Raw genomic sequence first — 16,185 nt, 5'->3', positions numbered from 1 at the left:
CTTAATCATGGACATTTCCCTTATATTCAGTTGTTAAAATAGGTAAATCACAAAACCATCTCTATTGTAATTAGAAAAGTGTCAAATAGTAAAAACAGAGGCAGCATAAAGATTTTTTATCACAAGCCAGTTAATTCCCATTTCATTATAAATAGCCCAAATTTTTTTCAATTTGTAATTTTAAAAAAAATGCATTACAAACTTAAATTTCCCCAGCAAGGCATCCTCTTTTAAGTGAACATGCCTCTTGATACTACTGGACATCAGTAACCTGTCTTGAAGGCTGCCAGATTCTGCTTTACTGTAAGCAGGTTCAAGATGAGTGCTAAAATAATGCCATGAATTGCTGTGTGTAATAAAGGCTAACTGAAATGCCTTGAATTGATACGGCTTGTAACAAAGCAGAATAGAAGGTTGGTTGTTTGGTTTTGCATAACACGGACATAAAAATGAACTACAGTCCAAACACAATGCATTACAAGAGTTCATGCTTATAATAACAATAAGTGAAAAGTCACATTTCAAACTTTTGAGTTCAAATTGATTCACACAACCATGTTTGTGTGATAATTGCAGCTATCACACACCTTGTATGTATGAAGTGGCAGTAGTCAGCTTTATACAAGTGTTGCGCTGTCTTATTACCCTGAGTAGTGACAGGCTAAACAACGCTAAACAACTGATTATGTGAAATGGCTGTAGTTTTCCTATTTCTCTCTCTCCCTTTTTGTTCTTCACACATTTATCCCACCCTTTCTCCAAGGAACTCAGGATAGTATGGAAGGTCTTTCACTTCACTCTGTTTTACTCTTACCCTAAGCTTGGTATCCCAGGGTTCTTGTGAGAGAGAATCCTCCAGTAAGCCTCATGCTGGACACAAATATGAACCTTGGTAGCCGCTGAGTCCAGCCTTATAGTCATTGCACAAAGAAACTTTTATCAAGTAGCAGTGTCAGATCATTGACTGAGTCACCAGTTTAGCAAATCTAATTTTTCATTTGGATTTTTGAAAGTGTACTCTTCTAGTCTTCACAGTTATGGGAGGAGAAAGTAGTATCTACTAAAAAGGTTGAGGACAGAGGTAAGTGTTTTCCAGTAACCAAGAAGAACAGCAGTCTTTCTAGGTCTTCCTGATGCTTGCAAATATTCCATAGGTCTTGTCTCCTCAACTTTTCTCTTGATTTTGCCTTTGCATTGCCATTACTTTACATTTAGGGCAGTCTTTTCAGCCTCGGATGGGTGTTACGGATCCAGTTCAGCAGATCATCAAAACTATGATTTCAGTTTATTGCTGTGATAAGCCCCAGATTTGTGCACTTCCAATTCTCCCTTCCTTCCTAGACAGAGGAAAACAAAATAAGTTTCCACTGGTTTCAAATAAACTACAGTTTCCCATTACATACAAGTCTGGGAAACTATGGTTTGTTCCAACTGTACTTAGTTCAAACTAACTAGGATCAAACTGATGATTTAGATTTTTGTTTATGAGCTAACCACAGTTAGAATAAAATAATATTTCTGTGCATGTGAAGGAACACATTAAATAATTTGGGTTGTTAGAAAATATTGCTGATTTAAAAAAACTAAGATTGTTTATCAAGGGAAAAATTATTATTGCCAGTGCACTGTTCAGTTGTAGCACCAGACATTGCTCCCCAGGAAGCACTCAGTTGCATGAGTGTTGTGTCTATCAATGCCACCTTTTAAAAGATTTTTTTAAAAAGAATTCCACAGATCTTCAGAGCTCTCTGAAAAGCAATAAACCATCTCAAGCTGGACAAGAATTTGTTATTTAATTTGGTTGCACACAGGGAATCATAATTGTATATATATCTAGTTAAATTGATTGTGAACAGCGAGGCACCAAGTGATAGTCTTCATGCTGTCATTCTCTCATATATGAATGAAACAGTGCACATGCACAGCTTTGCATGCTCACAATACCTTATCTTGGTGGATTCCAGCTGTGTGATATGTCCAGATATAATATCTGATCTCCACAAGTGTAGCAAATAGGAAAAATACCACATACAAACTGAGTGATGCATGTAGAGAGGGCAGTACTTCCACTGGTTTGTTGAAACCATCTGCATGGCTCTATGCATGCCACTGTAACCATTGTAATCCAATCTCGCATGAGATTTCTACCCTTGAGGATGCATATCTGCATGAACACCCTGTACATTTCCTTCTGTTGGGAGTGCTGGAAGTGTGTACCCCAGCTGGATATGTACAATATTGGGGTGCCTGGAATTTTGCCTATACTCAAATCTCATCCTAGGATGTGTTTTTATTATTATTATTGTTCATGAGATTTCATGGGCCTTGGATTGTTATGCACCTTCTAAAAGAGATTATGCTAACATAGTTCAGTAGGAGACTATTGATTTGCTTAAAACGTGGCTTGTATTTTGGCTTCAGTCTGTGGCATAAATATTGCAACGTAATGGAAAAAGTTTCAAGATTGCATCTATAATAAGTCTGGAGGATGTCATCTGACGGTTTATTTTCTTTTGGTGCCTTCAGACTTGTTTAGGGTAGAATTCTGTGAATCTTATGGTGCAGCTTGTTGAGTGTACAGAAGCTGATGCTCCAGCAGGGGAGGCGGCACTGTGGTGGGGTTACAGTTCAGTCTCGCAGGTCTCCCATTTCCAGGCAATCTCATGGGAGGGTGAACCCGCATGCAGCAGGAGTTGCTTTCATGAGATCTGACTGTCACACACTTTTTAAAGTAGCAGTCATTGATGAATGGGAGGGGGAAGACGCAGAGGGCATGCCAAACCCATGAGGTGGTATTTCTTCCTCCAGCTGATTGCCCCCTACAGTGTAGGAGTTAAGGAAGCAGAGAGGAAGATGGGGAAAGGGGTGCTTGAAGTTCCCTGCTCCTTCACCCTTTAACCCACCCCATCCTGCTGAGGCTGATAAAGGAGGAACATAGGAAGCTGCCGTATACTGAGTCGGACCATTGGTCTATCTAGCTCAGTATTGTTTTCATAGACTGGCAGCCGCTTTTCCAGTGTTGTAGCCCTATCTTGGAGAAGCCAGAGAGGGAACTTGATACCTTCTGCTCTTCCCAGAGCGGCTCTATCCCTTGAGGGGAATATCTTACAGTGCTTACATGTGGACTCCCATTCAAATGCAACCAGGGCGAGCCCTGCTTAGCTAGGGGGGCAAGTCATGCTTGCTACCACAAGACTGGCTTTCCTCTCCTAGCACAGTGGCCAAGGCAGTGACAGGACCCTGGGGCAATCCACGTAGTCATAGGTTCTATAAAATCATTAAATCTGTAAGGATCACACAGTGGCCTTGAGAAGTTGTCCAGTTACATTGACGGTTCAGGTTTAATATTATAGGGCTTTTATAATGTTGACTCTCAGAGCCTTCTTTAACTGCATCAGAAGAAACAGTGCAATGTAAGTCTTTTCTCTGTGCCAATGATGAACTTGAAAAACTCATGGAAAATAATGGTGCAGGATTGTGCTGAGGAGCCACTCTGCTGTTCTCCAGATACTGCATAAAAAGACTATTGCAGGTCTCTTTCCAATCTCCCCCTCAAGCACAGTGACTTATGCCCTCCACATGAGAACTATAGCAATAGCAGGTACTGATGACACTTTTCCCAGGCTTTAGGTCTAGTTAGGACCTTCATACTACACACTTAACACTCTGAGCTTTTACAGTGAAATACAAGATCAGATCCTCTTATACCATTTTAGCTGTTTAGGGGAATTTTGGGTAAAGGGGCCCTGTTTCCCATAGTAAAATACATAGATGGATGGCATCGCAGAATAAGTGCATCATGCACCATGTTTTTGTTAATATGGTTACATGTTCTGTAAAGGAAAAATACAGGTGTGGATCTAAGGCTCAGAACATATTCCCAGTGTGGTCTGTAGAAGTTGACCATTTTCTGTTTTAACAGTTGAATTAAAAACTAGGTAGAAACTTCCAAGGTATCGAAGCATGTTGCCAAACAATCATATACCAGTATTTTTAGTAGTGAAATGTTTTGCTCTAAAATGTATTTCTCCAATAATAGTTTAACAAATCACGTTGTAAGCAATGTATAGAAATTTTATATCCATGTTTACCAAATTTCTTATAGCAGAACTCTAACATTCTTTTAAAACACAGAGAAATTTTTTAAACCTAGTGATAGAATTGATAATCACACATGAATAAGCTGTGTAATCACTGAAGTGGCTCTCGAGTTAGTAGGAAGAATCTAAATTGTATACACAACTTCTTCCAAATTGTCACATATGTTTTAAGTTGTATTTCTGAATTGTAACTGGAAGTCATTGATGGGGGAAAATGGGAACAAATTTCATTTAAAAAAGAAAATTTAGTATGGAAAATTTGCACAGTTAAATTTTATTGGCACATAAAATAGCAATTGTACCACCAAAGTGTGCATGCTTATTATTGCACATTAACACAAGTATCTTGATACCTTTTTTCTCTTTTCTCCCAAATTTTGAAAACCTTTTGGTTAATACTTCCACCACCATAATATTTTTGAGAATTAGATTTTTTTCCTTTTAAATTAAAAAAATAATTTTCAAACCTCATTAAGTGCTTGTTCTTAAATAGACTGTCCTCCTTAAGCGCACCATCCCCTCCCACCCCCACTGTACATGCTTTCATCCATATTTTTACAAATTGCACATAAATACTTTTAGGAGGAGCATCCCTTCTAGTGCAGTTTACGATGACGGTACTTGCCCGCTTTTTCTTTTGCTGCATTGGCACAGGCATTGTGCTTATTCTGTTGTAAATGGTTCCAGTATTTGATCAGTTCACTAGGTTGGAACTGATGGGAGGTAATTAGGTGACTGTATTTACAGCTGGAATAAGAAACCCGCCAGTGATTGAAGACAAACTCATTGGGTGGGGGCATTGGGTCAATTCGCAGCTTGGCAAGACAGATGCCCACATACACATCCTCTAAATGCAAACGTCTGATACTCAATGATACCTTAAAAATTTTATCTGCTAAATCTCCAGAAAACACATAGCCAGTTCCAGAGCAGAATACTGGGTAGCGTTCACTCGGATATAGATCAGGTGGCATGTACCACTTGCTGTCTTTGTTCCGATTGGGCGCATACCCCCTCATTAGATAGCCTGTAAAGTATTTGTGTCGGGCAGGCAATTCTGGCTTCAAAAGCTTATGTATTAGATACTCTGTATTGACAAACATGTCGCTGTCAGTTTTCATAACATATGGAACGTTTGGGCAATAGGTGGCCACCCAGTTCATCCCCATGAGTGTTTTGATTGTTAAGTTGTAATATGTGTCTAAGTACTCTTGTTGAATAATATCATGGTATTGCCTACTTTCCTCCAGAATGGCTCGCTGAAGGTATCCATTTAGCTTAATACTTAAACCCAGCAAAAAAATCCGAACGATTTGGATCCCTGGTGCCAGGCTCTCATTCCCCCAGGTTTGTCTAATAGCTTGTCGAGCTTCCACTTGGCCTGGTTCTGCAGCTATGAGCAGTATTAGAAATGGGCTTTTCTCCTGACATTTTTCAGGCTCATTGATGATATACTTAAAATGATATGAAGTCAGATGTCCAGTGCCTCTCGCATTGTAAATACTCCCATTGGCACTGAGCGTGTTCTCTAAACCAGTAACTCCTTGAGGGGACAGTTCTGTATTGTTGGCATTAGTAATAGTCTGTGGCCTGAGGGTCTGTGGGACTGCATCCTTCCAAATGGTCCTCAGTGAACTGTGGTTTGTTTCGCTTCTGGTCGATCTAAATCCTCGTGTTGTGTAAGCCACAGGGTTTTCTTTGAATCCAGCTCTGCCAGGCAGCCAGTCATGATGATTAAAAAACAGAAAGATAGCAAAAAGGAACATGAGAGAAAGTAGACCAATGAAGTGGGTGCGAAACAGGGACCGCTTGGTATTCCAGGTCATCTTGGCAAAGCAGCAATGCCGCCTTCTCCACTGAAGCATGTTGTAAATATCCAGTAATGGAATGTGAGAATGATTGAAGGAAAGGCTTTGTTTTGGATCCACTGCTATTTCTTGGTCATCTTCTTTCATAGACAAATAGTTAGCGAATAGTCAGCTCTGTAAAAGCAAAAAAAAAAAAAAGGTTTAGTGGGAAAGTTTTCATAGATTGCCAATCATTGTTTTACAACATGAAAAACTAGAAAAATCTACACAAACAAGAGGCAAGTCTTAATACTAATCCTACCGATAGCACTTTTGATTGTCTTGGTTGCTATTCCTTTTTAACAGTTAGTCATCTGACCCAGAGATTTGCCCAGAGTCACTGTTTGTATTCTGAATGAGGCGGCTTAACCTGTACCCCCTCCAAATCCATATCTGAACTTCTTAAGCAGTCTTCCCCACTGGTGCTTACATTGGCCTGTATGTGGGGAAATAGGGTTTAATAAGGGAAAGGAGCAAGCGTGAATTGAAGTTATATCCCTGTGACTTTCCAGCTTTTAGGGAACACCTGCCTCGCTGAGTGGGCTGCTGAGAAATTCCTCTGCTTTGACCATTGAACCAGTGTGTTGATGTTGCCTTTTAAAATCTCTCTCAATAGAAGAGGCGTTATACTTCCAACGTGCCCAAATGTTCCACATGTTTTCCTACTGAGGTGTAAGAGTGCTTGCTTGACATAGGAAGATGAGTGTGTGACTTGAATCTGACGAATGCACAGCAAATGCAAGACCATTACAAGGTTCTTGGGAGTATTAGCTAAGTATAAAGGTCTTGACATCAGATGGAAGGCAGACTGACATTCATTAAAACCGATTTGATACTCAGTAAGTTGCATGGTTTGCAGCCGGAGGCCCTTTCACAAAACGATCATGTATTGGAAATGGGACAGACGATACAAGGTTGATTGTAGCAGATTTCTGTTAGTCACAGTACACTGCTTGGCATGTTTCCATTGGCCCCTGCTGTGTTTGGAAAGTCAATGAGAGGATCCACCTGCCAAAATTAATTGTCAGGGTCCAGTTACCTCACTGCAGCATCCTTTGACATTAACACAGGCTAAATGCTTTGATTCACCCTCACTCTCCTTTAACCTCTCTATGTGGAACAGGAAAATTGAGAGACTGTTTTCTTTGCCTGGTTTTTATTTTGATTAAGTAGTCGTATTTTTAAAGGAATCACTACATTACTGATAGCTGTTGCAATTCATTGATGGTTTTAAGAGTGCACATGTAAGTAAAAATGAAACAACCAACTTCCCCACCCCTCAAATAATTGCTGAGAATAAAATAAATGAGCTTTGTATGTAGACTATTTTTTCTTCAGACCTTATTATGGTCCTGTTATTCATGACCCTGATATTATGAAGCTTAGAAGGTATAGTTGGCAGATTTTTGGCAAGCTGCAGACTATAATCTCAGTTTTATAATATAGTTTCCCCCATTATTCCCCTTTGGTACTGAAGAGCAGAGTCAACATGACAGTTTCATGATACTGCATATTAAAACCCAATCACATCATCTTGCAAATGAGCCCTCACTGCATGTCGTGAATTCATTTATGTTTGTTTTCAATTCGTTCTAATTTATTTCAGAACTCTAGGGTTTGAACTGGAATTGAAGTCTCACAGGAAAAAAGAAACTTTATGTAAATGTGTAATTTATTTAATTACTTTGCTATCTCTCAAAGCCAATATTTGGAATAATACTTTATTTTAATAAGTTAGTGGTGTGTTGCATGGGTAATGATATCTTTAATGTAAATGTTTCCATTTAAAGACTGGCACTGAAAGGGATAATGACATTAAATTTTTAAAAATGAATGCTAATTGAAACTTTTAAATAGGAGGGTGTTCTTAAATGTACTATTATTATGTAAAGTGAAGTATAACAAGTGCACATAATTCTAAGTAAGTGGTGATTAAATCTTTACCACTTCCACTGATAAAGGTAATCTCTAAACATGGTCTGACTAACTGGAAATAAAATCTGTACTAATTCATACAGTGTAGAACGCAATGCAAATATTTGGATGTCTTTCTGAAAGTATTATTTGTCATTCAGGACAAAAACTATAGTTTTATCTTATTAACCACCACTAGGAGGAGCTAGTACAGGTTTTAGCTTTGAATTGTAAAATGCAGTACATGCTTCCGAAACTAGAATGATTTCGGAGCTGTGTGTTAAGGTTATCAGTATTATTTTCCTTGGAGCAATAAATAGGCTGTGAATGACTATTAAAGGGGGGTTTAGCACATCTTTTAGCACTTGTCTGAAAAACCCATATTAATCTGCTTATTTAGACATGAAAATCAAAGGGTAGTTCTGATCTACACTTACTCTTGACCATGATTACATGTGGTGAAATAAGTTTCTAACAGTTTCTGGTTCTAAGCATCTTGTAATGGTTTCTAAAACCTCACTTAGTTGGGCATATATATTGTATCTCAAAACAGTTATTAAACTAGTTTTTAAAAAATGGCTTAAGCAAATATTTTAAACAAAAAAGTGAGTGATCCTTACACAATTGCTTGGTAAATGCAAAACTGAATTAACCACTTGGAGTAGGCGCAATTGTTAACAGGATCAACTGGACTAAGTAATGGGCTCCTGGAAAAGTTACACACATACTCAGAGGGTTGTTTCCAGCTGTTCTTTTGAAATGCTGAATGTATTTGTAACTGGATTGAGGATTTTATCGGCAGAAGCTGTTATGTATGTTTTTAGGATATGTTTCGTGCTTGTTGAACAACCGCTGCTTGATTATTCTAATGAATTTAGGTTGCAGTTCTAAATACTTACTGATGAGTAAGTTCCATTGAACACAGTGGGACTTGCTTCAGAGTAAAAACAGAAATGCAGATAGGAGGTTAATATTCTGTTCTGAACTGTCATTGTTCTTAACTATATTGGCCAATTACAGTATAGTCTAATTAGTTAGTTAATGTTTAACTCTTCAGCAAAGTGGTGGAGTATTTTAAAAATCAAATTACTTAACTTATTGAGGATTATTCTACAAGAACTTGATTTTTCTCAGTGAAAGAGGAAGTTCGCTAATAATTTAGTATCTTAATGTAGGTTGAGCTACACTATTTTGTAATTAGTGAGTGGGGCTTAAATTTTCATTATGTTTCTGTCTACTGTGCTGTTGGAATGTTACTGTGCGGAAACATATCAGTCTGTATATTAACTGTAGTGTTTAAGTGTAGCTGATTTTTCAGCATGTTACAAAACTGGCTGTGGCTGGGATCCAAAAGATTGTGAGTGGTGTTCCCATACACTTACCAGGATTTTTCTAGCTCCTTCTGCCCCCTGAAAAGCTACTCCTGTAGCTGAGTGAGATATGTGAGATGCAGGAGGATCAAACAAGGGGGAACACAAACATGGAAGTGCTTTCCATTCACAAATGGGCCTCCTTGGGTCCTAGCCTATGGCTACAAGTACAGTTGATGCTTCCTTACATTTCAGTTTCTCTGACCTCTTGTTAGGGTACTAACAGTGGCACTGCTTGATTTTGGTTACTGTCATGTAGGCTTGAGATGTTTATTTCCTTAATCCTTGGCAGTCAATTGTTCATTGGAAGGAAAGATTAAAAAGTAAAGCCTGCCATCTGTGTGCTGAGTGGAACAAGTGAGGAAGGCAGTATTATGCAGGGCCTGATGTACATCTTGACATATCTGCATTAATACTTTGACAGAAATGAACAATGTTTAACAGTCATTTTTAGAGAAACCAACAACCTAGCAACTCTAGTAGAAATTCATGAAATGCACAAAACTTAGGTTTTTGAGTGAGCTTTCTTTAGAATCACACACACGCACACTCTGAAATTAATGTTTCAATGAGCATATTAGCTTGTGACTCAAGTTATCTATTGCTAAAATTCACCTTGGTTGTGATACACTTTAAGGCACTGTCTGGTTGAATCGGAGGTTCTCTTCACATTTATACTAGCTTTATTGCATGTTAGCTCTGCCTGGGGCAGAAAAAGCACATTTCTGTTTAACACTCTTTAATGATTCAGTATTGTTTGTTGGGTAGATTTCTGAAGAGAAGCACTCAGGCGCTAAAGGACTATTAGACTGCTATAAATTCAGGTTTAAATTTTTACTGCAGATAAATAACCTGAGTTTCCTGTAGATTTTCTTCATCAGCAAGCACCCCAACCAAGACTGCCAAGCTTAGATGATTGGGAATGATAGCAATTTAGTTGTGGGAGCTGCTTTTTAATGGATAAACAACCCAAGATATATGCTAGATATAGGGTGGCAAGGCATACATCCCATCTAGAAGGAAACAGCAAATTGTGGTTTCTTTCTGGCATTCTCTTGAAAAGTAATTTTACTTGTAATATGCAATGGTTGTAATGCTCGTGCTGACAACCAAAATCACTGTCATTCTGTTTGGAAATCTTTTTGGAGTGGGTGAGGAATCTTGTATCAGGTTTAAGGGATAATCTTAATCAGATAACATTTACTTTGTGTGTTTAAGGTTTGGGTGTGTTAAAGCAAATGTTCAGGGCTGAAGGTGGTACTGTTGCACTGACAGCAGGACTGCCTGGTCTGTGTTTGGTCTTTGAGGTAGAGGGGTGTGTGTATGTTTGTGTGTGTGTGTGTGTGTGTGTGTGTGTGTATGTATCTGTGTCACACCACCACCACCACCACCACCATAGCTATTTTATTGGTGTGTTAAGATTATATTTGGTAACAATGAAACTAAGATGTAATCAATCTTTTTTTTTAAATGATGTAAAGTCAAATTTCTCAAGGCTGCACGATAGCTACAGATAGCTACATTATCCCTCTTAATCCCTCTCCTACTCTTCCCCCTCCTCCCTAGTCTTCATAACTGACTGTGACAGATTTATTAACAGAAAAAAAATTAAGGCAGTGGCATCCTTGTCAGCTGAGAGTGGGGGGGAATCCTCTTCGGGGGGGTTTATTCATGTATTTATTTATTGGTAGTTCATGGGAGCATTAGCTCCAGCTTCTGTAGGTGCGGAGTGATGACACTCCATACGCTGCTAAGAGTACATGCAAATGACTGAAATATCATACAATGATCTGACATACCTTCCTTGGTCAGGCCATTTGTGATGAGAAGATTATACCCGCTGCAAATACTTTTGGCACGCCATCCCTTCAGCCAAAAAGATGCTATCGGCCATGCACACATCTTCCCCCCCAGCAGCCTGCTGCCTGCGACTGCTTTTCACAGTATCCAGGGTGTCCATCTGTATGCTTCCTGCTCGGTTACCTTCCCTGCTCACCAGTGTGCTCGTCTCAATTTTTTCCCTGGGCATCGTTCAAGAGATAGCTGCAGCACTTGCTTCTGTTCCAACCGGCATTGTGGGCTGCTGACAATGGAAGCACTGGAGCTTTTACACTTGATGTTTCCCTTGTTTCTCAATGCAGTGCTGTGTTCTCTTTTCAGTATCCATATTTCTAGTGGTGATGCCCGGCAAAGCAGCAAGAGCTAGAATCTGGAGCTGTTCGCTTGCATCTGATAATGGAATTTACCTCTCTTCATTGTTGCTAGGCAGTAACCAAAAGGGGGTGGTTTTTTAAAAGGAAGAAAAAGGGTTTTAGCTGAGGGTTTTGTTCTGCAAAATCCAGTCCATAGTTCCTCAGCTGCTGCTCAAGCAAGCAGCAGTTTAAATGTGGGCTTTGACAGATGCTGTCTTCTGACAGAGCAGAATTTCACGTCATTGCTTGGCTGTGTCCCACGTGATAGTTTGCATTCATTTGGACTAAATCCTAAGGCAGCCAAAGAGCTTAAAGCTTTTGCTTCTGTTCGATAGAGGGTACACATCCAGTGCCAGTACAGTGCTGAAAGAATAAAATGAGGAAGGGTGGTTGTAGCAGTGATGAAATGGTTGAGTGTATTTTTCCAGTTGCTTTTCTGTATTTTTAGCATTGTAATATACCGCTCAAAAGCTAATTTATTGAGCAACCTTTTGTCGCTTAAAATGAACACAAATTCCACCATTGCTCCTGTGCTCCCTCCACCCTTAGTCACTTGTGTGGAACTATGTGATGTTAAATTAGTCAAAGCAACTTTTGACAATTCCCATCACATGTGGGATTTTCATGCATGAATTTTGCAAAGTTCAGCATTACAGAATCAGGATAGGCAAGCTATCTGATGTTCTATACACATCTCTCTTTAATATATGTACAGCATAGCTTGTATGTTCTTTATGTAGCCCATTTGGCTGTTACAAGCTTAGGGAGCTTATAACTTGAAAATGACTCCGAGAAGGGGCTAAAACTGTGTGCTATGACTGCACTCATGTGCTTGCAGTTTACTTAGTATATATTGTGCATTATTTGTTCCAGCAATGGTGGTCACATTTGGAAGCTAGTGTTAATTGATTTTTTTCTTTTTACGAATTGGTAAAAGCTGGTCATAATCAGAAAAGTGCTATAGGTTTCCCACTTAGAGCTGAATAGGGAAATATCTAGGAAAGATGACATGCACCAGCATTGTGTACACAGCTTTCCATATGCCATCCATGCTGTCACCAGAGCTGCACCCAGCGCCTCAACCCTTTAAGAGCGCACTCTGGCTCTGTGTGCATACCGCTTTGTGCTGCTGATGTAGCCTTCAATCCTTAGAAGCCAAATAATTGCACAGGCCCACTAGTCGTTGCTGCCATCTTTGCTATTTGCAAATGCAGGTGATTAAATGTGTCTGTGCATCTATGCTGGTTACAATTGACACTGCTCTCTGTGTGTTTGTGAGAGCCAGCATAGCATAGTGGTTAGAGTGTTGGACTAGGACCAGGAAGACCTGAGTTCAAATCCCCATTCAACTATGAAACTCACAGCCTAACCTACCTTACAGGGTAGTTGTTAGGATAAAAATAAGCATGTACACCTCTCTGAGCTCCTCGGAGGAAGAGCAGGATATGAATGAATGAATAAGAGTTTAAATAGCAGATTGGCTGTTGCACAGAGGTTGATGGCTGATGATTTTGTGCCACATGCCTGACATAACTTGTTCACAAACATATGCATATGAAAAGTCATCTGACAGTTCTAGGGTATAAAGAAGCCCCATCCACCCATTACAGTCATCAATCTGTGCATGCACAGAGTTCTAGACACATACATGCTCAACACACATACAGCAGGACATTTCCTACCTGTACCCTGTGTTTGAGTGGGGCTGAAACCAGGTCCATTTTTTAAATGAATGCAGGAACTGTCACTCACACAAAAGCATGTATATGTGTACAGACAGCTGTAAGTGCATACAACTCAACGTCTGAATAGAGCTAGTAGTATATGGACCAGAAGGGTTGATCAGTATAATATGGGGTAGTGTTTTTTGTATTGCTTATGACCCTAATAGAATTACTAGCCATGATGGCCTTTTGATAATGAGTAGCTTTCACCACCACCCCAAAACCAGCTTATTGTGTAAAAATAGCTTAAAATGCATAATAAGCATCAGTGACCATATGGTGGTGGCCAAACAACTTTATTAATCGAACGTTTTTTATCTGAAGTAACAGACAGACAGCCAAAATGCAAAAGAAAGTTTTCCCATGGCAATACTTACTATTTTATTAGTGTTTTCAAAACACTCAAACTTAACATTTCTGCAGAAATTTGTAGAAAACTGCAAACTAGAATAAAATTTTTAGCTATTCAAAAGTCATTGTTATCTGCCTGTTTCAAAGTCATCCTCATCTCAGTCAGCTTGGTTGGCACATTGTTCTAGTGGCGTGCATGCCAAACCTTTCTTCATACAAATACCCGTTAGCACAGCACAAGACTTTTTGCACCTGCAAGACAACAGCTCAACTGAATCAGGTGCTTGTTTTCCAGTCATCCACTGAATAGGAAGTACTTCTGCTGTCTTCTATTCATAGCCATCTAGACCAGGGATTTCTGAAAATTGGATTGGGCAGTTGTTTTAAATAAAGGTTTGGGGAAAGCTACTCCCCAAAAGGCATCATGGCTAATAATTCTACTAGGGTCATAAGCAATCCAGAAAACACTACCCTGTGTCTAATTGTACCAATCAACCTTGGCCCATAGACTATATAGAGGTTGGTTGCTGAATGGGAAGTCAGAATTAGAAGAGAAGGAAAGAAATCTAGCTGGAGAGAAAAAGAGAGAGAATTTGATTCTGGCCTCTCCCAAGGGCAAGAAAAGCTGAAAAGGAGCCCTAAAAGCCCTGTGTTTTGTGTTCAACATCTGACATTAGAGGGAGAAGGTACCCATCCCCACATGGGACTATTTCCTTGAAAGGAGTTCTTCCTTCCTTTTGAGCTACACCTCTCTTTTGGTACCTCTGTCTAGCCATCCAAACTGCCTACAGAGGTGCTGTGTGTATGCATGTGTGTCTAACTTCAACAATGTGGGTTAAATACTTACTGATTTTTGTAATGAAAGCTTTTTGGGTTCTAATATAGCACACTGCACAGTAAGTGCAAGAGCACCTTGCTTCTTGGGAGTAGCAGGAGACTTTTTGATTTCCTGTGAATGGAAATTTGAGATTGGTGAACTGTTCTGTTACTTGTCGTCCTAGCATAATCAAACAGTGCTCAATCTTGCACTATGGGAGTGAAAATTAGGATAGGAATATGTAGATGCTTACTCTATCCCCACTCCCCCAGTGGCTTAAACAGCTTTAAAGCTGAAGTGAGAGCAGTGTTCCAACACCCAGTACAAGACTCATTTTTCTGGATACCACATCCGATGACAAACATAATCTGTTCCTGGCCAGAGGAGAACCATTTATAGTTTATTAGTAATGTCCTAAAAAGAGAAGTTTCCTTGACAAAAGGTGTTAGAATGTTATAAATTTGCAATATTTAATGCTTCTACCCTTGAAAAAAGCATTTTACTCATCCAGTATTAGGATCACATATATGCTGATGATACTGTTACTAAAATAACTGGAACAGGACTTCCCAGTTTCCTTGGCTTCCAATGTCGTCCTGTGTTGTCTTTTACCCCACCTAAGAAAGTTAAGAGGAACATCTTAAAAGTGGCGATTATCTTATTTACCTGGGGGAGAGCAACTGTCTCTATCCAGCCTCAGCACAAAATGCCTCCAGTGGTTGTTGCTGGTGTCTATCTTGGGTTTCTTTTTGGATTGTGAGCCCTTTGGGGTCTGGGGAACGGTCATGTGTATGTGTTCGTTCAGTGTAAACTGCTTTGAGAACATCTATAAATATTCATTTTTGTGGTCGTAGTCAGACCATAGATACGTCAGTCATACACTGTTCCTTTAACTCAAAGCCTTTTGGAAACATAACTTCTAAAAAAGAAACAACTTGAAAGGTTAACATTGCCTTGTCTTCTGTACCAGCATGAAGCAACTATTGTGTTAATTGATTGAAAAAATCCATCATGCTTACATCACTTATATCCCAACTCCTTAGGTGTGCAGTGTTTCATTATATTTATGTTAATTGGACTCTGACCCTGCTACCTTTTTGAGTGTAGTAGAATACTGAAGACTCAGAAATAGTGAAAAATAGGGGGTAAATTACTTATCTTTAATACTCTTTGTGGTCACTTAGGACTCCAAATGTATAGGAAACTTATATTTGCAATAAAGTGGTGGCGGTGTCATATGTTGAGTTCAACTTATGTGACAAATTTTGTATTAATTGCAAATGATTTCAAGAATTTAATCTTCTTTCCATTCAGATAAGTGAGCTCATTGAGATGAGTGTTGCCCATCGCTCACAGTAATATAATCTTCAGCCAATATCTAAATAAGAATCAGTGTTTAGAGAAATTGTTGTGTTGTGACTATAATCTGCTGGATTTCTTATTTTTAATAGTGAGAAATGCATAGCTGTCTTCCTCCCAAGTTTTATTATATGAAAATCATGACAGATGGATCAATTACCTTGCTTTACTTTGATATTGATGACTGTTGCTATTGTTTTGTTTAATTTGCCTGGATGTAGATCAGTGTTCCTTCTAACAGAGATTCCCAGATGTTGACTACAACTCCCAGAATCCCCAAGCAAAACCCATTGCAGCTGGGGATTCTGTAAGTTGTAGTCAAAAACATCTGGGAATCCCTGTTAGAGGGAACAATGATGTAGATTCATATACAGAATATCGAAGATTTTTCTAAATTTTCAAGTATGATATCCAAGATGCTTGTTTAGAGAAAACAGGCCCGGTGCAGCTGAATTGTTCCTGGAGATTAAATTTTAAGGCATGGTCAGATGATCACTGTCGCTGGTAACCA

General features: G+C 39.2%; 2 protein-coding genes across 2 annotated transcripts in view; one reads left to right on the top strand and one right to left on the bottom strand.

Annotated features, from left to right (window-relative positions):
• The window catches only part of CDC73 (cell division cycle 73), a 182,574-nt gene that overhangs the window by 118,646 nt on the left and 47,743 nt on the right, over positions 1-16,185 (top strand). The gene's annotated exons all lie outside the window — the stretch shown is intronic.
• LOC128352951 (beta-1,3-galactosyltransferase 2) lies at positions 4,345-14,429 on the bottom strand. Its single transcript, XM_053313545.1, has 3 exons — positions 14,346-14,429; positions 11,031-11,786; positions 4,345-6,082 (listed from the first exon to the last, which is right to left on the bottom strand). The coding sequence occupies exon 3, from the start codon at positions 6,053-6,055 to the stop codon at positions 4,697-4,699; it is 1,359 nt and encodes a 452-aa protein (XP_053169520.1). The 5' UTR covers positions 6,056-6,082; positions 11,031-11,786; positions 14,346-14,429; the 3' UTR covers positions 4,345-4,696.

Source organism: Hemicordylus capensis, chromosome 4, assembly GCF_027244095.1.
Source record: "Hemicordylus capensis ecotype Gifberg chromosome 4, rHemCap1.1.pri, whole genome shotgun sequence".
Taxonomy (NCBI): domain Eukaryota; kingdom Metazoa; phylum Chordata; class Lepidosauria; order Squamata; family Cordylidae; genus Hemicordylus; species Hemicordylus capensis.
The sequence above is the reverse complement of the archived record's forward strand: the minus strand, read 5'-3'. Positions and strand labels throughout refer to the sequence as shown.

Coding starts and splice junctions, on each gene's coding strand:
- LOC128352951 (XM_053313545.1), bottom strand. CDS start 6,055: ATGAAAGAAGATGACCAAGAAATAGCAGTGGATCCAAAACAAAGCCTT.